General features: G+C 41.7%; 1 protein-coding gene across 1 annotated transcript in view; it reads right to left on the minus strand.

Annotated features, from left to right (window-relative positions):
- Positions 1-24,829, minus strand: part of itsn1 (intersectin 1 (SH3 domain protein)) — a gene marked incomplete at its 3' end in the record, with an annotated part of 49,480 nt that overhangs the window by 20,408 nt on the left and 4,243 nt on the right. Inside the window, exons 4-31 of the mRNA XM_083897612.1 lie at positions 24,623-24,686; positions 24,125-24,285; positions 23,501-23,686; positions 22,676-22,754; positions 22,333-22,433; positions 22,176-22,243; positions 21,966-22,099; positions 21,635-21,729; positions 21,275-21,414; positions 20,146-20,268; positions 19,720-19,869; positions 18,876-19,016; positions 17,968-18,055; positions 17,719-17,858; positions 16,039-16,122; positions 9,544-9,680; positions 9,156-9,433; positions 8,313-8,494; positions 8,003-8,017; positions 4,945-5,189; positions 4,381-4,555; positions 4,199-4,285; positions 3,960-4,108; positions 3,404-3,483; positions 3,140-3,312; positions 2,985-3,030; positions 2,566-2,687; positions 1,039-1,162 (exon numbers count right to left, since the gene is read on the minus strand). Of these exons, the coding sequence (XP_083753738.1) occupies positions 1,039-1,162; positions 2,566-2,687; positions 2,985-3,030; positions 3,140-3,312; positions 3,404-3,483; positions 3,960-4,108; positions 4,199-4,285; positions 4,381-4,555; positions 4,945-5,189; positions 8,003-8,017; positions 8,313-8,494; positions 9,156-9,433; positions 9,544-9,680; positions 16,039-16,122; positions 17,719-17,858; positions 17,968-18,055; positions 18,876-19,016; positions 19,720-19,869; positions 20,146-20,268; positions 21,275-21,414; positions 21,635-21,729; positions 21,966-22,099; positions 22,176-22,243; positions 22,333-22,433; positions 22,676-22,754; positions 23,501-23,686; positions 24,125-24,285; positions 24,623-24,686 (3,567 nt within the window). The remainder of the gene's footprint in view (positions 1-1,038; positions 1,163-2,565; positions 2,688-2,984; positions 3,031-3,139; positions 3,313-3,403; positions 3,484-3,959; positions 4,109-4,198; positions 4,286-4,380; positions 4,556-4,944; positions 5,190-8,002; positions 8,018-8,312; positions 8,495-9,155; positions 9,434-9,543; positions 9,681-16,038; positions 16,123-17,718; positions 17,859-17,967; positions 18,056-18,875; positions 19,017-19,719; positions 19,870-20,145; positions 20,269-21,274; positions 21,415-21,634; positions 21,730-21,965; positions 22,100-22,175; positions 22,244-22,332; positions 22,434-22,675; positions 22,755-23,500; positions 23,687-24,124; positions 24,286-24,622; positions 24,687-24,829) is intronic.

The raw sequence follows: 24,829 nt of genomic DNA on the forward strand, positions 1-24,829 counted from the left end.
TCAACCTACAACCTTCAAGCTGAAAGGGGACTCACCCATGTGTTCATTCCAAAAAATTAGACTTCTGTAAGTGCAGCAATGGTCGTACTTTATTGACACCTTGCACTCTCAATACGAGATCAAACATTTTCATGTTTCACTATCAATTTATGTAATTATAAACACAGCAGCGGTGATTGCTTTAAGACAGCGAGGGAAGCTCAGCTTCTTCTAAAATGTCGTCAAATATGTGCTGTGTTGTATTTAAATTTCAGTACTAAACGTGTGCTAGAACGCAATTCGAACATGTCACCCGTTTGTTCAGAATCAGCTGCTTATAACAGATGATGTATCGCCTTATGTGATTTTCATTTTTAGCTCAGCTTCAACTGTTCTCTATGGGACGGCACAGAATAGGGTTTTTTTCACTACAGCGATGGGACAAATGCAGCAAAAACTCCCACGGAAGCTCAGCTTCTCTCGGAGTCGATGGAGAACTGGGCGGGTGTGGACAATGGGCTTTTGCATGATGACTGGAGGAACTGTCTGAAAGGCGAAACCAGTTTTTGATTGACAGCGTTGCAGAAACATACAAGACAACAGAGCATTTTCTGCCTCAGTCGTGTGTGCATTTTGCGAGGGAAGTCTGCAGACAATAATCTGGTTGTTGTGTGTTATTTGCTCAGAGATACAGCCCATTTTCTTTTGTACCTATAAACTGCACAGCATTTCAGTTTTACATAATTAGCGTGTTTCCTTAACTGGGCCTGAAATGAGCTTCCCCAGTTTCAAAGACCAACAAACTGCCACTGAAACACTAATATAAAATGTTGTTTTCCTTAAATTACTAAGGTTCATGTGGAAGTAAATGAATGAAGGAAAAGTGTGCAGATGAATATATTAATTTGATTACATCCAAGTCATTTGAACATTCTATTGATTTTAAAAAATACATACATTGGCCTTTTACTCAAATGGCTTTACCTCAATGAAATAAAAATGTTATCATCTCAGGTCCGCACAAACATTTTGCAGGGTAACTATAATCCAAGTGTGTACCTGTGCTGGTAGGAGCCAGTTTAGGAGGCGTGGGCTCTGTTGGCGTCGTCTTGCTGGTGCTGGGACTGAGTAGCTTCACGTAGTTGGCCGGAAACCAGCCAATCTGTCGCTTTTTCCCCCGAGCCTGAATCAACCAGAATACAGAACGTTAGTGGTTATGAATGACACTTACATTTAACAATTTCCAGATCAACACTACACCGAATTCTGGAGGCCACAAAATGTTTCAAACTGAAGTCCAATCATAACAAGGAAAAAGGTGTTTTTCCAGATAAATGCAGCGGGCAGTTTTGGTAGAAAAATAGTTGACTGGTGGTTAATTACTAACATTTGGGATGTTGCTATGCTAGTAGTCATAAATGTACTGAACACAACATAGTCTTGTCCAGAAGGTATGGAAATATCTGTTTTTATTATCTCAGAGTTGAACATTTTTTTGATTAAAAAGTGCCAATGTGGGACTTTCAACTCTATTTTTTTCTAAAACTGTACTGTAAAAATGTCTGATATCCAGGACACTAGTAAATATCAATGCATTGGCACAACATTGGCCACTTGGATGGCATAGTGGTCCTCCCACAGTCCAAAAACATGCAGATTTGGGGATAAGGTAAATTGGTCATTCTAAATTGACCGAAGGTGTGAATGTGAGAGTGAATGGTTGTTTGTCTCTATATGAACTGTCCAGGGTGTACCATCACCCTATGTCAATTGAGATGGGCACAGCACCCCCCGCAACTCTCTGGTGGAGGATAAAGCGGATGATGGATGGATGAACACACAATTCAGAACTTTATATAGTTGATTAAACTCCAGCTATCAGGCCTCTAAAACATAGCAAGAGGATTTGCTTATGAACATGCACTCATACACAGAGCTCTCACTGTTTTATATTTAGAACCTGATGTTAATGTCCTCACAAATCAGCCTGAGTCGTTCACAGGCATTTAATCGTAAAATCCTTTGTAAGGAGGGCGTTAAAATTCAGAGCCACAGAGAAATTAACGTCAGAAAGCCTGAACGCACTCATATAGCTTCCGTAACCATAGACATAAATCAGGCAACGTATATAATACAGAGGACATTTCAGACAACTCATCTCTTCACCAGCTGTATTCATTAAAAGTGAAAATGGTAATGTTGACCCAGTTAACCAGAATGCCAAAATAGTTGGGGACAAGCAAATGGACAACTGCCAACATGGCATAGTAAGCAAACCGAGTCACTTGACATGTGGAGCACTATGCTTGTTTGTGTATGTCATGTCTGTATAGTCCGCTTCTATTTTAGACTCTTTTAATGTGAAGCTGCAGCAGATTTACTGTCATGCATTCACATGCAGTACAGTATCTGGTTGTCCTCAGACACCTTGCTTATTATACCGCAAATACAGCACCCCCATAATCCATTAACAGTATAGTCCTAGAATTGCAATATAAAAGTAAATACATGATGCTAATGTTTAAAATCATTATTTACTGATGATTCGTATTGAGAATTGTGATATGGAGTCATGAAGTTGCATACCTGGAGCTCACCCTCCCACCAGCCACCTGGGTTCTTTTTCCTGATGAGGATGAGCTGTCCAGGAGCCAATGTCAGCTGCTCTGCTCCTGTAGCACTATAGGGGGCGATCACCTGAGCAATCTCTGAGGGGAGAAAAAGATACATAAAGGAAGATGATGAGGTGAGTTCTGTTCCCATAGCACAATGGAGCCTGTACAGTGTGTGAAGGTTAATGTGTAGATGCAGTTTGAAGGGAAATTAGGTCAATCTCTCTCTTATTTTGAAACATGAACAACAATTTCTAAATGTAGATTTAAGGTTTTATGAAATGTAATAATGTTTTATGAATGTTTCTCTTACTCTGTCAAAGCCCACATATTTTAGTGAGATGGTAATAGTACAGGGACTAAAACATAATCATAAAGTAGATTAAAGGTCACCTGGTTTCTTTCCTAAGCTGCCAGTCTTCCCTGCTGGTCCCAAAGCCTAAAACAAAAGCAAAGTTCAGATGTACTTGATGAATGTTTCTCTCACTCTGTGAACTCAACAACACAACTGCTGTCAAAACCCAAACCTCTTCTCAATGAGCTCTTACCTCTGCTGCTGAGTCTCGAGGTTTAACATAATTGGACGGGAAGACACCAGTCTTGCCCCCGACCATGCCTGTCCACCAGTCCCCTTCTTTTCTAGTAACCATGACGACATCTCCTTGCTGGAAACTCAGGTCCCCTTGTTCACTGCTCTCGTAAGTGTACATGGCCACGTACTCTGCACATGTGTGCAAAGACAAGTGGACAGAGTCAGCTTTGTCAATTGTAAACAAACACATACATTTTATGCATGCATCAGTATGTTTTACCTTCTCCGGACTCGGAAGGTTTAGGTGGAGAAGGAGAGGGTCGTTTTCCGTTGGGAGGACTCTCTGATACTCCAGACTCACTACGAGAGAGAGAAGACAAACGCATTTCAATTAATAAGCTTTGCATTTTCAAGAATCAAGTATGGAATGAAAACCTCAAATTGACCATGACAACATCAAGTTTACTTCACATACTACCACAAATTATCCTGGTATTTATAAATCAATGTATTTTTTTAATTATTTTTTTTATTTAATATTTCCAACTGGTGCTGGATTCCAATTGGTTTCACCTCAGGCTCACTGATGTTTATGAATGAGACACAGAAATCTGACAGAGAAGAGAGTGAAATATAACAGTAACTTTTAAATTAATGAGGGGACTAAAGTTGATGTATGATCCCGAGAAGTTGGAAATAAAGTGGCAGACTTCTTGACCACTCTGTAATTGGCTAAAGGAATCCAAGAATGAATATGGAAAATCACAACAATCCTGACATAAGAAGATTAACATAATTAATTTGACATGATGATTAATTGTTGAATTCCAGCCTACCTGGTGTTTTTACTGCGTACTGTGGGAGCAACAGGGGGCGTCATGGTGGCAGAGATGAGCTTGACGTAACTTTTGGGGAACCAGCCTCTCTGTCCGGTCTGGAGTTCACCTAACCACCACATGTCCTGCTGCTCCAACACTGTTATTATCTATGATAAGATGAAGAACATTTAATATGTAATAAAACAAAAACACACCACTGTCCACTGAAATTTGGAGATGGAAAAATGTTGGTTGACCTCATTTTTGTTGAAGTTGAGGTGGTTGTCCTTCTTCGCTCTCCAGGGATACAAAGCCTGAGCCTGAAGACCTTCGACCTTCTCCCCCTAACAAACACAACAAGAGCCAGTTGAGATGTTTGTGTAGAAACGGGTCGCAGCTCATCATTAACACCAGAAACAATCCAAAATAATGTCCTTACCTGACCCAGCACAGGTGAGGGAGAGGAGCCTGTTGTCATGGTAGCAGGTGTGAAGGCAGAGCGCTGCCGTAGCTGCGCCGAGGGAACACTGAGCGATGGATTCTGGCTGGCTGAAGAGGTCGGCCATGCGTCCCATCCCTCACTGTCTGACTGACTGGCTGTATTTGAGGGCCAACTGCAGACATACATCAACATGATACAGTCAGGTCCATAAATATTGGGACATCAACACAATTCTCTTCTATTTGGCTCTATACACCACTACAATGGATGTCATCCAAATTACAATACTTTCTATATGTGCCTCCCACTTTTCTTTTTCCATTAGGAGAACTCTCTGATTAAAAGCTGAAAGCGTGCAGTTAAAGCACATCGTGTTCATTTCATTTCAAATCCATTGTAGTGGTGTATAGAGCCAAAAAGAAGAGAATTGTGTGGATTTCCCAATATTTATGGACCTGACTGTATATTCATATTAATACAGAATTATTATATGATTATAGGTAAAGCAAAGCATATTTGATCATTCTTGAAGATTTGACTTTCAACAATACTTTTACTCACGTGGTGTTGAAGTCGGCCCAGTTGCTGTTAGCAGAGGATGCGGAAGAGGAGGCGTGTCCAGGTGCTGGAGGAGGTGTGGTCATTGGCTGCTGGGCAGGGGTGGGTGTGGCTGAGGCTGTGGCTCGCAGGCTGATTGGTGCTTCACTGTCTGGTATACGTTCTGCGTAATTGGCTGGAAACCAGCCTGTTCTCCCTCTGAGCTCTCCTCCCAACCAGCCTGGTTCACCCGTCTGTGACTCATCCACCTGTCGCACAGAGAGGTGTGATTATGAATAATACACATGAAGCTGCAGGTTCAATGGGTCATTAAAAAAGAGATGTATGCGAGTTCAGATTAAGCTCACTCGTGTAAACAACATCCACGTGAAGTCCTTTTCAGACATGAACTTTGCATAATGTCCAGAGAACTCAATGCAGACATTGTCTAGATCTTACTGTTTAACCATAACAAATGTAGCAGGAGACTGAGAGGTGAGATTTATTGAAAACAGCAGAAGAATCTTGAGAGCATCCAGGCGTGTGGGTGGCACCTGGCTTGATCATGCAGGAAGCAGAGAGCTCACCCACTCATTTGCTGTGGATTAGTCAGAGGTTCTCCTGTTGTGTTCTCATATGACCTTGGCCATTATCAGCATATTTGACTGGAAGGTGGCAGTAAGGTTTAGAGAGAATGTCTGGAGCAACCTTTACAGACATCTATGATCACACATTCAGCCCCTCCAAACAAATAAATAAAAAAATAAAGCATGTCTCCTCCGACGCTGTCCTATTTATCGGACAGATTTCAGTTTGTTAGTGTAAACGAGGAATCCTCCATACTCACTAAGGTTAACTACGGAGTTCCTCAGGGTTCTGTGCTTGGACCTATTCTTTTTACCCTGTACATGCTGCCATTAGGCAACATTATCAGGAAACACAACATAGATTTTCATTGTTATGCAGATGACACTCAGCTATATGTATCTGCACGACCGGACGACCCAAACCCATCTATTAAACTCCAGGATTGTCTCATAGACATACAGACGTGGATGACTCGTAATTTTCTGATGCTTAACACAGAAAAAACTGAGGTCATGGTCCTTGGGCCAAAAGATATAAGAGCAGCACTTGGAGCTCTAAACCTAGGCAGTAACACTCCAGTCCCTTGCACTACAGTAAGGAACCTAGGAGTCCTGTTTGACCAGGATTTATCGCTGGATGAACATATTAAGCATATATGTAGAACAGCCTTCTTCCACCTTCGCAACATCAAGACAATTAGAAATATTATATCAAGACAAGACTCTGAGAAACTTATCCACGCCTTTATAACCTCTAGGCTGGATTACTGTAACTCCTTACTGTCTGGATGTCCTAGTAAGTCCCTGAGAAGCCTTCAACTGGTCCAGAACGCAGCAGCACGGATACTGACTCGAACCAGACGACGTGACCATATAACTCCTGTCCTGGCTTCTCTTCACTGGCTCCCAGTGAAAAGTAGAATCGATTTTAAAATACTTTTACTTACATACAAGGCCCTGAACAATCAGGCACCTTCTTACATTTGTGACTTAATCACTTTATATCAGCCGAATAGACCGCTGCGCTCCTTGAACTCAGGTCTACTGGTTATTCCTAAAATAACTAGAAGTAGAATCGGTGGTAGAACATTTAGCTACCAGGCTCCTCTCCTGTGGAACCAACTTCCGCTTTCAGTCAGACAGTCTGACTCGGTCTCTGCCTTTAAGGTGAGACTGAAAACCTACCTTTTTAACATAGCCTATAGTCGAAGCTAGATCAGGTAGTCCTGATTAGAATAGTCTATCTTATGCTGCCATAGGCTTAGACTGCTGGGGGAATTTCCCATCATGCACTTAGAATGAGCACACAGACTTTGCACGAGCCGCACTTTCTCTACCCCGTCCTTGATTTTTCATCCCTCACCACTTACCTGATGTACCCCCATGAGATGTAGCACATAAATCTACATATAGCACATCTCTAACTGATTTTAATCTCTTACAGTTCTGCTGACACCAGTGAACGACATGAGGTCAGGACAGGAAAGAAGACTCCGTCATCCTCAAGTCTCTGACCACAACAGTCTTCACTACAGGCTGTGATAAACCCAGTGATCCAGATGATCCTGGCATTTAAAGACTTTTTTCTTTTTTTTTTTCACTTTTTATTCTTGTCATTGTGTATTGTATGTTTTGGGTAACATCTACTGCACGTCTGTCCGTCCAGGGAGTGGATCCCTCACCTGTGGTTCTCCCTAAGGTTTCTACCCTTTTTCCCTTTTACAAGGGTTTTTTTTTTCCCTGGTAGTTTTTCCTTACCCTGGTCGAAGGTCTAAGGACAGAGGATGTTACCAACCCTGTGAAGTCCCGTGAGACAAACTATGTTTTGTAAACTGTGGGCTATATAAATAAAGATTGATTGATTGATTGATTGATGTCTGAAAGCAGCTTTGACAACAAAAAATTGAGAGTTAAATTTCATGAAGCAGTAGAACCGAAAAAAAAGGACAATTCATTTTGTATGTACATGAGAGCCTTGTAGCAAACACTTCAATTAGTGATGGATTCATTTGTAAGTCATCTGGATGAACCTTAGTTCAATTCTATTAATGTTGAAACTGAGGTTGCAACACAGTAGCATATCTGCTTCCAGGCAGGTTTGGCAGGTTTTGAATGTAAAGCAGCCAAGTGTAGGGAGTGACTGATCTGTGGGTAGGAATAATGTAATGTGTTTTTAAAAATAGAAAAATCGGCCAGTAGGACAAGGTTTGCGTGGATGCGTATCTATGGAAACAACGATATCTTTATTTGATCAAAGTGAGACCGTGAAGGTTTTCTTTGGCTCACTGTTCAGCAACATTTACCATGAAAACAAAACAATCCCAACATTTACAGAATTGACCAGAATGAATTGATTTTACAATAGAAAAGGCACACACATTCATCGACTGCTAGATGAATGAACATGGAGATGACATGAGCTGACAGCAAAAGTTCAAATGAGTGTTATGACTGGCGGAAGTACAACACTGGGCGGAGGGGGGGCAAGAACTTACCCATTCCCCCTTCACCTTCAGTAGCACAGCAGAGGAGAGAGGAAACAGTTAATACAGACAGAGTCACTCAAAGTCTCAAACAAACCTTCCACACCAAACAAACAGGAGCAAAAGAGTGAAACACAGAGACACACACAAATATAGAAGAGGCAGTAGAATATCAAGCATAAACATGTCACTGCGTGTATTTAGTGCTTACAGGTGAACTAGGGTAGAAAATGACTTGTCATAGTGCCAACTGCACAGTAAAACATCATCATTCTGTTTCCATGTACACAGTTATGAACACTTGTAAATACACTATACTTACCATGATTACATCTCCAGGAGTGATACTGATCTCATCATGGCTGCGAGCTTCAAATGGATACAGAGCTCTGTAGTACACCACTTTCACTGACTGTTGTTGCTGCTGTGGGTGCTGTTGCTGGTGGTCAAAGCTGCAGGCTCCTGTCTTCTGTTCAAAGAGACTGGGTCCTGGAGTCTTCTCCACTGTGGATTAACGGGTAAACATAGACATAAGAGCCAAGTTTCTATTTCAGATTTCCATGCATCATCTACCACTTTATCCTTCACATGAGGGTCGCAGGTCTGCTGGTGCCAATCCCAACTGACAAAGGGTGAAAGGCAGGGTACACCTTTGGACACCTCGCCAGCGTTTCTACAGAGTTCACAGAGTTAAATTTCACAGTCAAAGAATGGAAAACCTGATTACTAATATGTCAGAATAATTATGACACTGCCTTGCTATGTAGAGTAATGGTAATTATTAGCAAAGACCCAAGTAGACAGAAATGTGTGTCATTTGTTTTGCTGTTCAAGGTGAAACATTTTTAAAATATCATAGCGCAAAAGTCCATCAGTGTCGAGATTCTTCCAATGTGTTGGAAGAGGAGTGAGGAAGATTACCTGGTAACATCTGAAAACATGCCTGTCACTTGTTTGGAGCTGTTGATTGAGGTTTGAACACACTGTGAGGAGGGTTTACTTTTAGAGCAAACTGTATTCAGAGCTGTTTGACTTTTCAAAATCGAAAGACAAAAACTGGCATCCACTATCATAACTGGCCATTTTCTACACCATAAACATTAGTGATGGCATCAAATAAAGTTTATCACAACACGTGTTCCTGCACTCACACATACACACACACCTGTTGAAGCCCAGGGGTCAGTTGGCTGGCTGAACAGCTTGTTTAGTTTATCTTGCACGTCCTTCTTGCCTCTTCCCTCATCCTCCATCTCCTCTGTTGACCCCGAGCGCTTCCGTCCCTCTTCCTCTTCCTCCGTACCTCTCCTCTTCCTCTCCTCCTCTTCTTGAGTCACTCTGTTCAGCCAGGCGTCAGGTGCAGAGATGGAGGTTGGACTGGGAGCTTTAGGGGAAGAGTTTAATGCTTCATCCCTCCAGGAAACACCTTCATCTGATGATAACCTGTGGAATGACAGAGAAAGCCTTCTGGTTAATTTTGAAAAGCAATACCTTACATTCTAACGTGTTAATTCAGAAGACCACTGAAATCTTCAGGTGTGGTTCAATCTCACCTGCTCTCCTGCAGCTCAGCTGACTTCCTCTCAATCGGAGTGTGTATCTGAGATAGTGTGTGTGTCAGTGTGTGTGTGTCGCCCTCCATCTCCTTTTGTTTCTGTCTCTGTTGCCGGCTGTGGATCTCCCGTAGCTCCTGCAAAGTATCATGGGATACAGGAAGGGACAGCGGTGAGGAGGAGGAAGTGGGGGATGAACGGGGCTGGTTGCTATGGGTTTCCATCGACACCACACATGAACAACAGGAACAGCGGTAGCAAGTGTGTATTAGTCAGCTGATCAAGGCAAGCTCCGCCCCTTCACTGAGGTGACAGCCCTGTTGGTAACCATGGAAAATACTTGAAATATGGTTGGTAAGCAGCTCAAACCTTTTGAAAGCAAAACTGATTAACAGTAGAGCACGCTGTATAAATCTACCTGGACTGAACAGCTGCAGTTGAAGAGATCGCGGGGAACGGAGGTTATTTCTGTCAATACTGCATGGAGTGGCAACCCACTGTGATGTCACCTTTTGAATCATCAAAATTTGCCGTTTGGCCAGCACCACCTTCAATTATTTTTATACCAGATAGTTAGATAAGGTTGGAGCTTGGGGATAAGCTTGGGGTGTACGGGGGGGCCTGGCGGGTCACTTTCCTCACAACTTATCTCCTCCAGTGAAACAGAAACATTTCCAATCTGCCAGGATAGCAGGTAAAAAAAAGGGATGAGGATCAGGGAGGAGCTATGAGGAAATGTAAAAAAAAAAAGTAAAGTTCATCAAGTATAAACACCCCACCTATTATAGGATTTTAAAGATATATTGGACTTAAAATCACTAACAATACTACACCATCTACGAAAGATATATTAACATGTTGTTTCTGTGCCAAAATGTTAGACCAGCTAATTCAGCTGTGCAGAACGTGATAAAATAGTGACGTTTCTACAGGATGATGCTGTGCAACAGACACTTTTTTGTACCTCTTTCAAATCCTCACTGGAAGAGCTGAGAACAAAAAGATGGGAAATTCTCAGCTGCATAGCATCACACCTGTGCAAGATACATTTTTTATTTATGTTTAAGTGTGGCACAGCTGTATCAGCTGTTTAATCAACTTTCCACAGAATAAAAAAAAACAAAATTTCCTTGCAGCTCATTCACTTCACTTACATCACGCTCTCAAATCCTCACTGGGTGGTACTAGAATGTGAGAAAGCGATGTGAGTGAAGGATATGAGGAGACATGTTAGCCAAATGAAAAAAACAACCACAGCTTGACTACAGAATACAGGGGCTGAAGCAGGCAATTCGCTGCAAGCATGAATGTGGCAATAGAGCTTTGGACGTCACGTGACTGACGTCCTCTGGTAGCTAGATGTATTCAGTTGACAGCACATACATCAACTTGTCTTTTTGCTGGCTATTTTCATCATAAAAGTGAAGATGGAGGATATATTTTGTACTCCAGTATGCCAAAACTGTCAGAAACAGGCTGGAGGTCCGGTAAAAAAATACTTCTATGAGATGAACTGCATTGTTTCCTGTGCTAGGTGTATCGGAGATGTTATCTTGGTTGTGTGACGTCAATGTCCAGAGCTGGGGGGTCGTGTGCACAACAAATCGTTAACCCCGAGGAGGCAAATTTGTGTTGACTTAACAGCAAGCTAATCAATTCATGTCATTGTTTTGTTCACACAATGCTGTTTGAGGACCTCCACAAATAGTATTGTGCACGTTTAAGGCACATATGATGTTTATAGTCAGCCAGTCTTCTGAGAAGACCAGGAAATCCGGTGACCGATCGTACAGTGATGCTGCTGAAGGTGCACATTATGAATACTGGGAAATCAGTGAGAAACAAGGAATTCAGTAAAATGACCTTTATTCCATCCTCCTTTCTCGCTCTCTTAAGTTCAGTGACGATCTTGTTTCTCTGTGTGAGCAGGGTTGTGATTTATGACTATAGATTTCTCTCAGTGTGACTACAGTTGCTGGGTACACGACAAAGACCTCAAGCCACAAGCAGAGCACCACTTTCAAAACTAGTGCATCCAGTTTTAATTATCTATTTTCTGCAGATTTCCTGAAATGAACGTTATGCAGCAAGAATGTCAGTGGAACATATGACTTATGAGGGGACGTCACTGGAAGTGGCTTTGAGACTAAACTTGGCAAAGACCTGACACCAAACAGAAAGCTCTGGTCACAGAGGTGGGGCGAAGCTTGCACAAGGTACAGTGTGTTTGGGTAACAAGAGGTAAACAAGAGGGGTTAGAGGTAAACAATAACAAAAGTGTGGGAGTAGGGACGAGGGAGAGGGGAAGCAGCAATGTGTGTGTAGTCATGACAACCAGATGTGCCGTTAGGACACCACACTGTTACTACAACAACACAAGGCAGCTGTTGTGTTTCAGCCAAACAACCAACATCAAGACACCTATAGAAACAAGCATCAATCAAGACAAGAGGTTGACGGACGATTAAAGTCAAACAGAGAATTCGAAAGCTGTGTCTCATTGCAGAGGCCATCTCCTCAGGGTGCTTTTGTGGCCACGAGTCCGGCTGTCCCATTTTACTCCAAAAAATATGAAAGAAAAGACTGTCCTGTCACTGCCAAGCAACAATGAGATGAACAATGAGCAAGAGATACAGTGACTTCATTATCAGATCAGATTTCACAATATTTTTGTCTTTCAGGATGGTCACCATGTCAGTTTATTAATCACTGTGGTACGGATTTTTGCAGTCTTTGTCTTGATTTAGGGAACTGGAAACACCGCAAGTATGACCCTGACCAATCATGGTTCACGGTACTGCACAACTTCATAGGTCATCAGGGAGGCATCAGGGATTTCTTGCATCATTTTTGTTTTTTTAACTGGTAGTCCCTTGAGGAGACCTCAAAGAGTCAGGGGTGCTGTTGCCAAAGCTCAACAAAACGTTCTTCGGCATCACTATTACAACTAATAATAGCAGCATCCCTCTTCCTCATGTTTATGTTTATATGTTATGCCTCATCAGATCACTCTCATCCCTCTCGCCAGGGTGTCGCCGAGCGTCCCAGACGCCAAATCTGTCTGCGCGTCATTCCCAACGTTCATAATCAGGTGCGAAACTGTAAATGTAGCGGTCACGACCTAAGCATTTGCAAATTGGCCTGAATTCATGTAGTCTGATCAGGCATTAAGATGAGAGACATTTATTGTCATTGTATAAGAATACAACAACATTTGTTTGGTAGCTCCCAGGCACTGGCAACAAGAAATATACACAAATATAAAATACAATGTAAAAACACACACAGTACACAATAAAATAAAAAAGCAAGCCTCTGCAACTGTGTGTGCCTCCATCTTACTTCTAATGCACCACTGTGTAGGTGCATAGCATCACCGTATCGTGTAACATAAAAACATTATGATGGTGCAAAAGCAAGACACACATCATCCAGACGATGGCGTTTTTTATATTTGTTATATATTTTAAGGAATTTCAGATCTTTTATTTGCCGTTTATTTACTACCCAGAGAGGATAGGATGCCGACCTTTTGCTCTTCTGACACATGGCTACTTTTCACAATAGTTTTAATTTTTAACAAAAAAAGACGGGAAAAATGTTTCATTGTGGAGTTTGTTATTAAAGTAAACCAAACTTTTATAGTGTAGAGAAAAACAACAAAATGTTCCAGGTTCCAACTCCTATATATTTAAGGACAAGTACCAGGTTTCAACTAAAAAGTAAATAAAACCTAACAGTATGCGTGTTAAGATCTTAATGGCCTTTAAAACTGTAGTGTTTTGTTCCGCTTCCAGCTCTAGCTTTGTTGCTAAGCAACAGAAGTAACGCAAAGGAAATCTCCACCAGGCCAGACTGTTGTATTTCAGTTTATTCACTGCAGCCTACATGACCTACACAGGCCAAAGGCCTACAGTGGCCAAACAGACTGTGTCTACCAAAAGGAGAAGGCCCTTGAATTGAGACACAGCCAAAGTCACCTGAAACATGAAGTGATGGCAAGACAACACGCCTAAAAAAACACATGTACACATGGATTTGAACAATCTCAAACTCAAATTTAGTGTATCAGCAAATTAGCCTGATAAAGTTTTACTAGTTTCAACTTGTCTTGCTGAGACATTCTCTAATAGAATATAGATACCCCATCTACAACATCACTGCTAGCTTAGCATCATATCTGCATAGAGCACTGAACATGGAAGCAGTATTAGCCAGCTGGCTAATTAGTGAGCTAAAACCAGCCTGACATAGAAAAAGATGGAAGTAGGACGAGAAAAGACAGAGGAGGTGAATTATATGTTTAAAAGTAAGCAGAGAAAAGCAAAGAAGATATGATTTGAGAAAAGAAAAAAAGATGAAGAGTCACTGATCAAAGACCAGAAAAGTGAGACACAACATGTGAAGAGGACAGGAAAGTCCAGATTAGAGAGAGTAATAGGGCAGGGTAGTCTGGTTTGTTGTGTGAACCTTTATAACGTAGTCTAGCCGAGCCAGACACACCCTGATTGCTGACACACACTCCTGTAGCTGTCCCTGCTCCTTGCAGTGGAACACGCATACACTTACAGTACAGCCACACACATAACACACACAAAAACACTCCCAGACAGTTAAGGTCAGTTACATTTTGCTGGTTGAGTTCACTTGTTTTTGAGCATTCTAATTTGTATTTATCACCTATAAATTTAATATTTGCGTTCTTACTTTATTAAAAGCTGTTTCACGGGGAAGCTGCCAGACAGTTTAATACCTGATGCAAGTGATAAAATTGAACGAAAGAGGGAACAAAAGAAGGAGAGGCCCTTGTGACTCATGTTGATGAATAATGTACGGTTGCAAGTGTAGCTGATAATGGTACCAATAAAGTTTCTATCTGCAATTTCATCTTTTGGCTAACTTCCTGTCTGATGCTAACATTAGTATTCCCCTCTCTCTTGGCTATATCACATTGATTCACCCTCAAACACCCTAACCTTACGAGCGGAGGAGGACCGCCTCTTTCTGGAGTTATGGCACCTGATTGGATAAAGTGTTCTAGGATAAGTTCCTGTCAGAGCCTGAGAGACCTATTTCACTGAGCATGAACATGGATTATAACTGAAGGATGTCAGTGTTCCCCAACCTACGCTGGATGGGGAACGGTTGTGTTGTGTCTCCGATGCTGTGTCGGAGCTGATACGCATCCATTTTAGTTAATGTGTCAAAGTGCGCTGGTTGCAAACGTACCGCAGGAAAACCCAGTCTCACGACTCCAGCTGTCCAGTCGTGAGGACATCAGACCCGGGATGTGTAAATTGGCGGATCAGCGCATTAGTTCTGTAACCAGTGTATTTTGGGGGTTAATCCGAGTGCGATTCATAGTCTGATTACTCCTGCAAGTATATGCCTAGTCGGACTGGAGTCTGACATGGCGAGCTGAGCATGCACTAACATTTCCTCCACAGTCGTTGACCCAGGAAGTAGAAGGAGACGACGTATAAACTGCAGTACTGTTACGTGAAAGCATACGGTGGTGGTGGCAGCTTTCTTTGAACAACACAGCAACAACAAGAGCCATGCTTGATCTAATTTGTGTCACAGTTAACATGTACAGCAGATACGAAACATAGAACCACAGCACGATCCATCTCACCGTCCATCTCGCTGTTTGCTGTTTGTTTTTCTGTGACATAAAAGGTAAACAGCAAACCTATTCAATATGCACTAGTTTATACAGAGATACAGCGGCACCTACAGAGGCAGTCAGAAATACTCGACCAATAAATATTTTCTCCTTCGCATGTATACTCGGGCTCGGCAACTTGTCCTATTGCCTGTCTGTGTCAGACCAACGGCCTTAGCTTGATTAAACTGTGCATGTAAACATACTGCATAAGAACGGTTTTAACTGAAATAAGTGGTTTTATGGGAGAGTTTTGACTCATTAACAAGGGAGTTTCTAGACAAATGTGTTTCTCTTCTTGTGTGCAACATAAATGTGGTCTATAAATATCTCTAGAGGTAGAATTTATCATTTCCATTCCTTTTAATTGCAACTTTGAGTAACGTTGGGCTAAAATACAATTATTTAGTCTGGTTTAGTGTGTATTTAGTACTTAAACAGGTGTTAATCCCTGTCATGTGAGACCAGAAAGGAACAGTGGACCAGAATCAGTAGGGTCACAGTGTCAGCAGTCACACCACTCACAACTCAATGGTTGCATACACATGTCAAACAAAAATGCCTGCACAAACCAGGCATTTTAAAAGTCTCAAGGTGGTAAAGCCTAAAGTGTTTGAAGTACTTGTCGCTTGCAGGTTAGTAAGTTGACATGACAGTGTACAGGATGTTTTACCATCTCCAATCAGATTAATATCAGATTAAGCAGGTCCTCTCCAGATACAAAAGTTGTTTTTACTCCAATAAATCAATGAATGGCACAATGGTAATCATCATTTCATTTGATATTATGCTCTGTACCACCCCAGTCCAGCAGTGGCAATGTGCTCTACCTGTCTCCCTCTCTGTTCCTCCTGAAGCTGGTGTCGCAGGGCTTCTATCCTGGCACAGTGGTTGGCATAGAACTCACACAGAGACTGGCATGGGCAAGGAAGCAAAAGGCCAATGTAGGAGATAAAGGTTCAGAAAAAAATAGAAGGAAGGGTTTATTATGTGGAACAAACAAAGAATTTGATAGGGAGAAAATAAATGAATCGTTAAGAAATACAGATTGAAAAATCAGAAATCAAACATGGAGACATAGAGGACAAAGGAGGGAGCAGCAGTGAGAGAAAATAAGAGTTTGGGGGGAGTAGAGTAGAAAGGTAGTCGGAGGGTATTATAGTCAAAGATAGCTCTCATCTCAGTGGCCTGTGCCTCCGTTCTGCAAGAAACACCACCACTGGGACATGACTGTGCTTCAGAGAAAACTGGTATCAATCACTTTCCCAAATCCCTGTGCAGTGTGTTTAACACAGAAAAGTCAGAAAACTGAGAACCATCGTCATTACATTAGCCATTAAAAACTATTGTGGTCTCTACTTTCCTCAAACTTCCCTCAGTCTAAGCCTAAGTAGATCCAAATCTACTATCTTCAGATGAAATAATCTGCACAACATAACAAGGCTAAAGAGCAACAATAACAACCCCTCCATCTTCCACTGAAACCACTCTGCATTCTAGTGCACAGCTAGCTCTCTCCAGAAACACAGACATTATAGCATTAATGTGCATAAAAACCCATGAACCTTAAGTCAAACAAAGACACTTTAGTAACATGGATGTAAATATTAAAGGTTTGTGACTATATGACTCACACGGTTACAACAGCATTCCTGTGTTTAGAGCATTGATTTTGCAAAGTAGTTACTTCGTTAGTAAGAGAGAAATAGCTGTTTAATGACCTAGATGTATTAGTTATTACAGCACAATTGCAATGCATCACAGAACTGCTTTATTTTTAAGGATTTGTTTTTGAAAATATTGTTACATTTACTTGCATTATTCGCACTACTAGATTAAAATGAGTGGAAAACTTGTATGTGAGTTTAAGACTAATCCAAAAAATATCAGGACAACTTTATTTTGATTTAAATTCAGATAATTATTTAAAGAAATTTAGAATTAACACTTACTTGCTTCCAACTTTTGTGAACTCTGACTCCTGGCTTTGATAACAAAAACAATGAATATAAACTGATATGAATACTGTATTACATTACAAAAAATAAAGTGATTGTGAAGTGATCTTGATTTGATCAGATCATTTGATTGACAAGTGTTATTGTCTAAGCCTGTATCTCTTACATTGACATCAACGGAGCAATCAAAGTAATCTAATGTCTTTTATGAGAGTTGTTTATTTTAACCTTTAACATGGCAGGAAGTCCCTTCTGTTAGAGCTCTCTTTTACAAAGGAGACCTCACCAGGAAAGTTCACAATTTGCCACAGAGAAACTAACCAATTAAAACAAACAAAAAAAGCTTCTTTTTTTTGACACTTTTTGTCCTTAGATTTTAAATTTTAAATGAGGATTATATGTTCAAGCTTTAAAGCGCTCTTTAAAAGATTCCATTAACAGGGGCAAATTAAGAGAAGGCTTTTCCCCCATTTCACTGAAAACCCTTGGAACCTTGTAGCTTTTGTCCCCTGTATTTTTCTGTATTTAAGTGCAGGTTTAGGAGCCCTTTACCTTTAGTTGGGTGTTGAACGCATCTATTTCCAGTAGTTTGGCCCTTGTCTCTCTCTCCACTGCATCCAGCTGCTCTCTGAGCTGCTGTCTACTGCTCTCCTTCTGCTCCACAGCCTTCTGCAGGGATGACAGACTGTCTCCTAAACACACAAACACACAGAGTATATCATCAGGTCAAGGTAATTATTTAAACTCATACATAAGCATAGCATGTAATGTAAAGTAAATATGCGTGTATGCAGTACTCACGGTGCAGACTGTTCTGTTGAACCTGTTTCAATTGGTCATTGAGACTCTGTTTGTCGGGAATGAGCCTCCCCAGCCACTGCTGAGAGTCCTGAACAGTAATAACGAGAGAAACAATGAGAAAACATGCTCATATTCAGATCTCATTTTAATATTTTTAAACATTCTACATAAAATCAGTACAATGTAGGGATGGGACTTTTTTGTTGACAAATCGACTGACAATCGGCACGCGCGCACCTCGACAAAAAAATGAAAAGTAAAAAAAAATCGAAGTGTCACAAACACGTAAATTTCACAACCACGGAGGTTAAAGAAGCTGTGCACGAAAAGGTGATCCTGCTGTCCAGGCTCTCTGCACTCTCAGATGATCGTGCGCGCGTCACCGGTTCGTTCTCTCGAGAGGCTGTGCGCCTCCAAGCGTGTGTGTGTGTGTGTGTGTGTGCGTGCAGTGCGAACGAGGTTGTGCTTAAGTTTAGGACGGGGGTGGGGGACATAACACAAGCGCTACACAAATGAAGACGGCATCTCACCCAGTCAGGATCACTGTACTTCACTCTGGTGGACACCTAACGAGCGCAGGTTTAAAACCTGAGCCGTCTGGCGAGTGGTGACACACGCGTTCCAGCGGAGTCCGCTTTTTTTTATTTTTGTTGCCCCTCATTTTTATTATCGCTGTTCTGATGGTCAATAATGGACATTACAGCCATGTTTTTGAGCCTAAAATGAAGTAGTACACTGTAGAATAATTTCCACCCCCGCATTACTGCTGCTGCTGCTGTAAAAAAAGAAGAAAAAGTCGACAAAAATTCGACACGTGGACCTCGACAATCGACTCTAAAAATGTGTGAAATTCCCATCCCTAGTACAATGTCTGTTTGACCAGTTAATGTCTGTTTGGGTTTGTGTACCTGCAGCTGCTGTTGTAATAGTGTGATTTCAGCGATGCGTGTTTCTCTGGTCTGATTGGTCTGCTCCACCTCTCTCCTCTGAGCTGACAGACGAAAGCGAACATCCTTCAGTTTGCCCTCCAGCTGGGTCTTCTTATCATTCTAGAGTACAGAAAAAGTGTGTATAAGTATGAAAATGGGTACAAAATGTATTCACTAATGGGTGCAAGAAATATTTTTTCTTTTCTGCTTCTGGTTTATTCTTTGAGGAAACTTTCATGCCACACACACATGCATGTCCTCTCACTAACTTGTGTGTAACTTGTGAGTGGCTTGTTTAAGTTGGTTACTGAGAATGTGCCTCTGTTTACACAATTTCCATAAGCCAAGATCATGACCTTCAAAGTCTTAGGACTGCTGTAGTCCACACTTGACAATTTGCTATCTTGCAAAGGGGAGTCTTGAAGTTAAGAGATCACACCACATGACTGATTTGCAATGGTGGGACACACACATGTCCAGTTTCTGAGCCATGTTTGGTCACACATGCCAGAGGTGACAAGTGACAGATACGTTATAACTGTGAATAATCACTGCCTCATTTTGTCATGGGGCATTGCTTCCTACCCAGTGTTTTATCCCTGCATGGAGTTCAGCCCAAAATTAACCTCGTCCTGGTCTATGACTGGCCTGAGAATTTGACGTCTTGGACTATAATTCAAACAGGGTAGAAATTGATCAGTGTCTCTGAAGCAACTGTCAATGGTGCACCAACTGGAGCTTTGATAAGTGAGTTGCAAACATTGTTGGTGAAATTCAGGGTCAAAAATCACACAAAAAAGTGTGGATGTCTGTGTTTGATTACCAGAGCCTCCAGTTCAAACTCCAGGGTCTTCTTCCTGGCTTTCAGCAGCACTATACTCTCCTGCTCTCGGTTCCTTTGAGTCAGAAGCTCCTGGCGACGTTGGCGCTCCCACTCCAGCTGACGCTGGCGCTCTAATTCACGCTTAGCAGCCTAGACAGATAAAACACACACAACAAAAATGTTGTTTATTTTCACAACATAATGACTAAAATACTTAGATTAAACATGTCATTTTCCATAACACACAATCTACTGAAGGAGTGTCATTGAAGCTTTAAATAGAAGAGCTAACATGTGCAGTGGGTGTTGTTGAGCAGTGAAAGGCTTTTAAGTTGTCTGCATCAGATGTAATTACACATCATCACCCCAATTAGAACTCTTCAGTTGAAATCTAGATGCGAGGTAATCGCCTTTTCTTCTTCTCACCTCTCTTCTCTCTATCTCTTTGCGTCGCTCCTCCTCTCTGTGCCTCTCCAGGTCTCTCTGTTTCTCCAGCTGCTTTTCTAGTTCCTGCTGCCTTCTCCTCTCCTGTTCCAGACGTTCGCGCTCCTGAAACATAGACACACAGAAATGAGCTGACAGAACAAACAAATCTATAATTTTATGAGTGGTCAGCTTTCTTTAATTTCAAATTTCAACTAGTTTCAGCTTCTAATAAAGTTAAATAATAACTTTAATAAGTTATAATAAGATTAGCCACACAATTTTGCCATTCAGCCATTCATAACCTTCACTTACACATGTATACAGCAAGACACATTGGCATTTAGACTAGCACAGCTGGGAATTAAACCCACAATCTTCCAATTGAAGGATAACCACCGAGTTACTGTATTGGGTTTGGTGTTTTTCCTATTCCAATGTTAAACTTATACGTTCAAATGGTGTTGGTGCTTTAACGGTGCCTGAAGCCAGTCTGAGTAAATTTGCATATATGTGCATAACTTGGAGGAATATCATCAGTGTTCTATGCTCCGACAGGGGCAAAGGGCCTAAGTAAGTCAGTATAACTTCCTGGTTTGTGTTGGATCTACTTAGACCAGGAGGGAGCAGACATTCAAATCAAAAGCACACAGCAGGCATGTGGCACTTTGTTTCACTGCCAAGACCCAGTGATCAGGATTTCGGTTCAACTAAAACTGCCGCTGTTCCCCCACAGCTCGCCTTTAACACCATGTGGGCGTGGACAGAACTACAACAACTGTGCTGCAGCTGGTAGAGCTGCTCGTGCTGCAGGCTGCAGCTGGTAGAGCTGCTCGTGTACACGGGCTCTTACCTCTAGAAGTGAGCTGATGTGAAGGTAACAGTGACAATAGCTCAGGCACCGAAATGTGCATTGTGATTCAGATGGGTAGATATTGACCATATCTAACTGTAGCACACTGGAAGTGGGTTGTAGTGACAAACGCTATATGATATAGTGGGTAGAACAAAGGCAGTGCTGTGGCTACTATCCCAGATGGAGATTAATGTCTATTACACAAGCCATAACCATGATGAATTTAAATTTTACTGCAGGCAGTAAAAAAAAAAAAAGAGGAAACAGACAGTCGACCTTCCTTTCCAGCTCCTCTCTCTCCAGTGTAGCCAGTCGCTCCTGCTCTTTCCTCTGTTGCTCTTGCAGAGCCTGACGTCTCTTCTCCAACTCCAGATTTCCCCGCTCAAAGTTTTCCCTCTTCTTGTCCTCAAATGTTACTGTGGAGAGACAAAATTAGTAAATATAAATCATTTACAGAGGCCAAGAAAGTAACACTTAAAAGGCATAGATAGAAAAACATTTCTAACCGTTTTTGCTAAAGCACCAAAAGACTTGATATCAATAAAGAAGCAGTGTGATCACAAACATCTACCACCTATACATAAACAGACTAATTGTTGTAGTTGATGCATCTCTGTTGAACATTAGGGAACAGACCTGGTAGTTTCTTGTCTTGGCTGCTCTCAATCTCCTCCTCCAACTCCTCCTGGACGCTCTTCTGGTCCGACTGAACACTGTCGCTTCGTACACGCCTTTAATAGACAAACATAGTGTAAAAATGTCTAAAATAAAAGGTATACATTAATATTTATCGGGTTTATGCTGTTTGTAAAACACGAATCATTAAAAACTGAGTTTGACCTACTTCAATCAACTTCTAATGTTTTTTTTTTTTAAATGAACATGTTTGGGGATTCTATTGTGTGAATATGCTAACATACAGCTGTCACTTAGTCGGTTATTTCTGGTATTTGGTTACATTACTTACCTGAATGTGGGTGGGAGATAGTCTGGTGGTAGCACAGGGGGTAGAGGTAACCCTGACATAGCCATATCTATGAGGTGCATGGCCAAGATAAACTCCTCAGCTGTTAGCTTCCCATCCTGGTCAATATCTGATAAATTCCTAAAATAGAAAATGTTATACTGTCTATTAAATGGATCTTCTAATTTTAACGAACTTAGTTATTTGATGCACTGACCATATTGTGGCAAGCTGAGTTTGAGGAAGACTGGACTGCATCAGGATAGTGCGAGCTTGGGGACCTGGAACATTTTCAAACACAAAATGAAATGCTGCGGCAAAAGTGATAACAGAAATTGTCCCAAATGATGATTTATATGTGTATGTGCACCAGTAAGATGTCCACTCATCATCTTGTCATGAGAGTTAAAAAGCTGCCTGTACTTCAGCCTTGAGGACTGAGGAACGGCCCAGTCAGGGGGGGGCTGACTGCTGGGACAAACAACAAAGAATAAAAAAAAAAGTGAGTAAACAAAACAGGAATTATCACAGAGCAAAGCAACGTGTATAAGGATTATATGCAAGTTCTATGTTTACAGCCTATGTTTATTTACGAAAAGAACAGGAGACAAAGTAATTTAACAGTGAAACACACAAACTAAAAATATTTAATACAACAATTTATTACCAAACAATTTCTCATTTTATAGAACATTTTGGATGACTTAACGTACCCAGCAGCATCAAAGGATGACCCCTTCTGTAACTTGGTACTGGAACGATTAAACGAAGAAGATTTGTTGACAGGTTGACCTGAGAGAGATGAAAGAGTACATTTAAGAGTATATTAACACTACAGTGTATGTAGTGTATGTAGCAAACAGCCGTGTGTACAGTTTGCTTTCACATATGCATAGTTCTAAACTAACCAAAATAGACCATCGGCACCAGAACCAGACTAACCCCTGATTTCCACTGGGCGCGTCAGTGCATCGGTCACCAGAGCTGATCACTGGCTCACTGAATACGGCTGGCTCGCAAGGCAGCGCTCATGGCAGCCCTGTGCTGCTGTAACATGCTCGGTGGGGATTGACGTTGGGGAGAGGGCGGCGCAAAACTGACGCGTCTGGTGGAAATTTGGGGTAATCCCATATCTGATCTCATATCCATAATGCATTAAACTATACCGTTTCATCCCATTTGGCTTGGTTGCTTCACACCAGAGGAACCGTACCAAAGTAAGGCAGATAAAGACCTGCCTGAAGGGGTTGTCTCGGACCGGTTGATTTGGTGTGCACCAAAGTACCGAGATTACATTCACACCTACGCAAATGAAGCAGACCAAACACATTTGGTGCACACCAAATGCTGTAGGTCTGAAAGCACCCTTAGTGATCGAGTTCTAAGTAACTTTTAGACATGAATTGTAAATACAACAGTACATATAAAGCAGAGATTCAATTGCTGTCTGAGAGCAAACATCTCTGATGTGAGTCATTTTCCTTCATCCATACTTGCTACATAGTCAACACAAATATTTCAACACCATGTTATGTTACCTGGGTGGGAGAAGCCTGAGATGGGCTGCATCATGCCTGTGGATGGGGCTCCATTGGCAATGGGCTGGGGGAGGGGTGGTGGGGCAGACGAGACCAAAGGGGGAGACACCCCGACAGGGAGGGGGGGCAAGGGTAGAGGGGGTACGCCTGTCAGAGGAGGAGGGAGGGGGGGCATGGCAGGCAGGCCTGAAAATAAACAGATGCAGCACATGATGATTAACAGACATTATCTGTCCATGAGAGGAACCTACACTGTTTATCTGAGGCTGAATTAGACAAGCCAGTGGAGTGTGAAGGAGAACCTAAAAGAGAGGATCATTATCACTTATTATTAATTATTATGATATTGACCGGTACTGAGGACATAATAGAGATACAGATAGCAAACTTCCCTATGCAACTTTTGAAAAACAAGAGTGACTCATCCTGCAGTATAATACCACTGCCTGTTTTCAAGGTTAGAAAAAAACTCTGATCTACAACAGTTGCCACATTAGTGGTAAAAGATATCATCTAGGTCATAGCAGTGTTTTGTTCTGTGTTGACTGTAAGCAGCAAATCCATCATCACAGTAAAAACAATTACAAGACTACACAGCGCAGTGTTATTGTGTGCATCTCTTACCAAAGCCGCTCTGTGGTGGTAAAGGCAGGGGGGGCTGTTTCATACTTTGAGGAAGTGTTGGGGGCAGAGGGTGACCCTGGAGTTTCAGTTTGATGAGTTTCATGGCAATGGAGAACTCATACATATCCATGCGGCCATCACTGTTCATGTCAGCCAGAGCCCTGCAGGTACACACGTGGTCAGGAAGATAAACAAAAAAATCTACTGCTGCAAACAAACTTGCAACTTTCTCTTCTTGGTGGTCGGAGGGGCCGTTTGGCGCACATTGGCAGCCATGCTTCCGTCAGTCTGCTCCAGAGCAGCTGTGGCTACATGTAGCTTACCACCACCAGTGAGAATGTGTTAATCAATTGTAAAGCGCATTGGTTGCACTAGAAATGTAATGAATAATAATAATAACAATAATAATAATAATAATAATAATAACAACAATAATAATAAAAGATGAATATTTGTCAGTTTGTTAGCTAGTTGCAACATCGCAGCTGTGTTACTAACCAGATTTGGGCCAAGATGGGAGGGGGCAGTCCTGATTGGAGGAAGAAGTTCCTGGCCTGATCACCTGACAAACAAACAGGAACAAGATGTGAAATCACAGGACACAGCACAATCAGCTGCTACAAATAATATCCTGAATGATTAATAACTGCAGATTGTTATTTTTTGTTTTGTGTTTTTCACTTTGTATATGTAGACTGGATATCT

This window comes from Microchirus variegatus (assembly GCF_963457635.1).
Source record: "Microchirus variegatus genome assembly, chromosome: 11".
Classification (NCBI taxonomy): Eukaryota; Metazoa; Chordata; class Actinopteri; order Pleuronectiformes; family Soleidae; genus Microchirus; species Microchirus variegatus.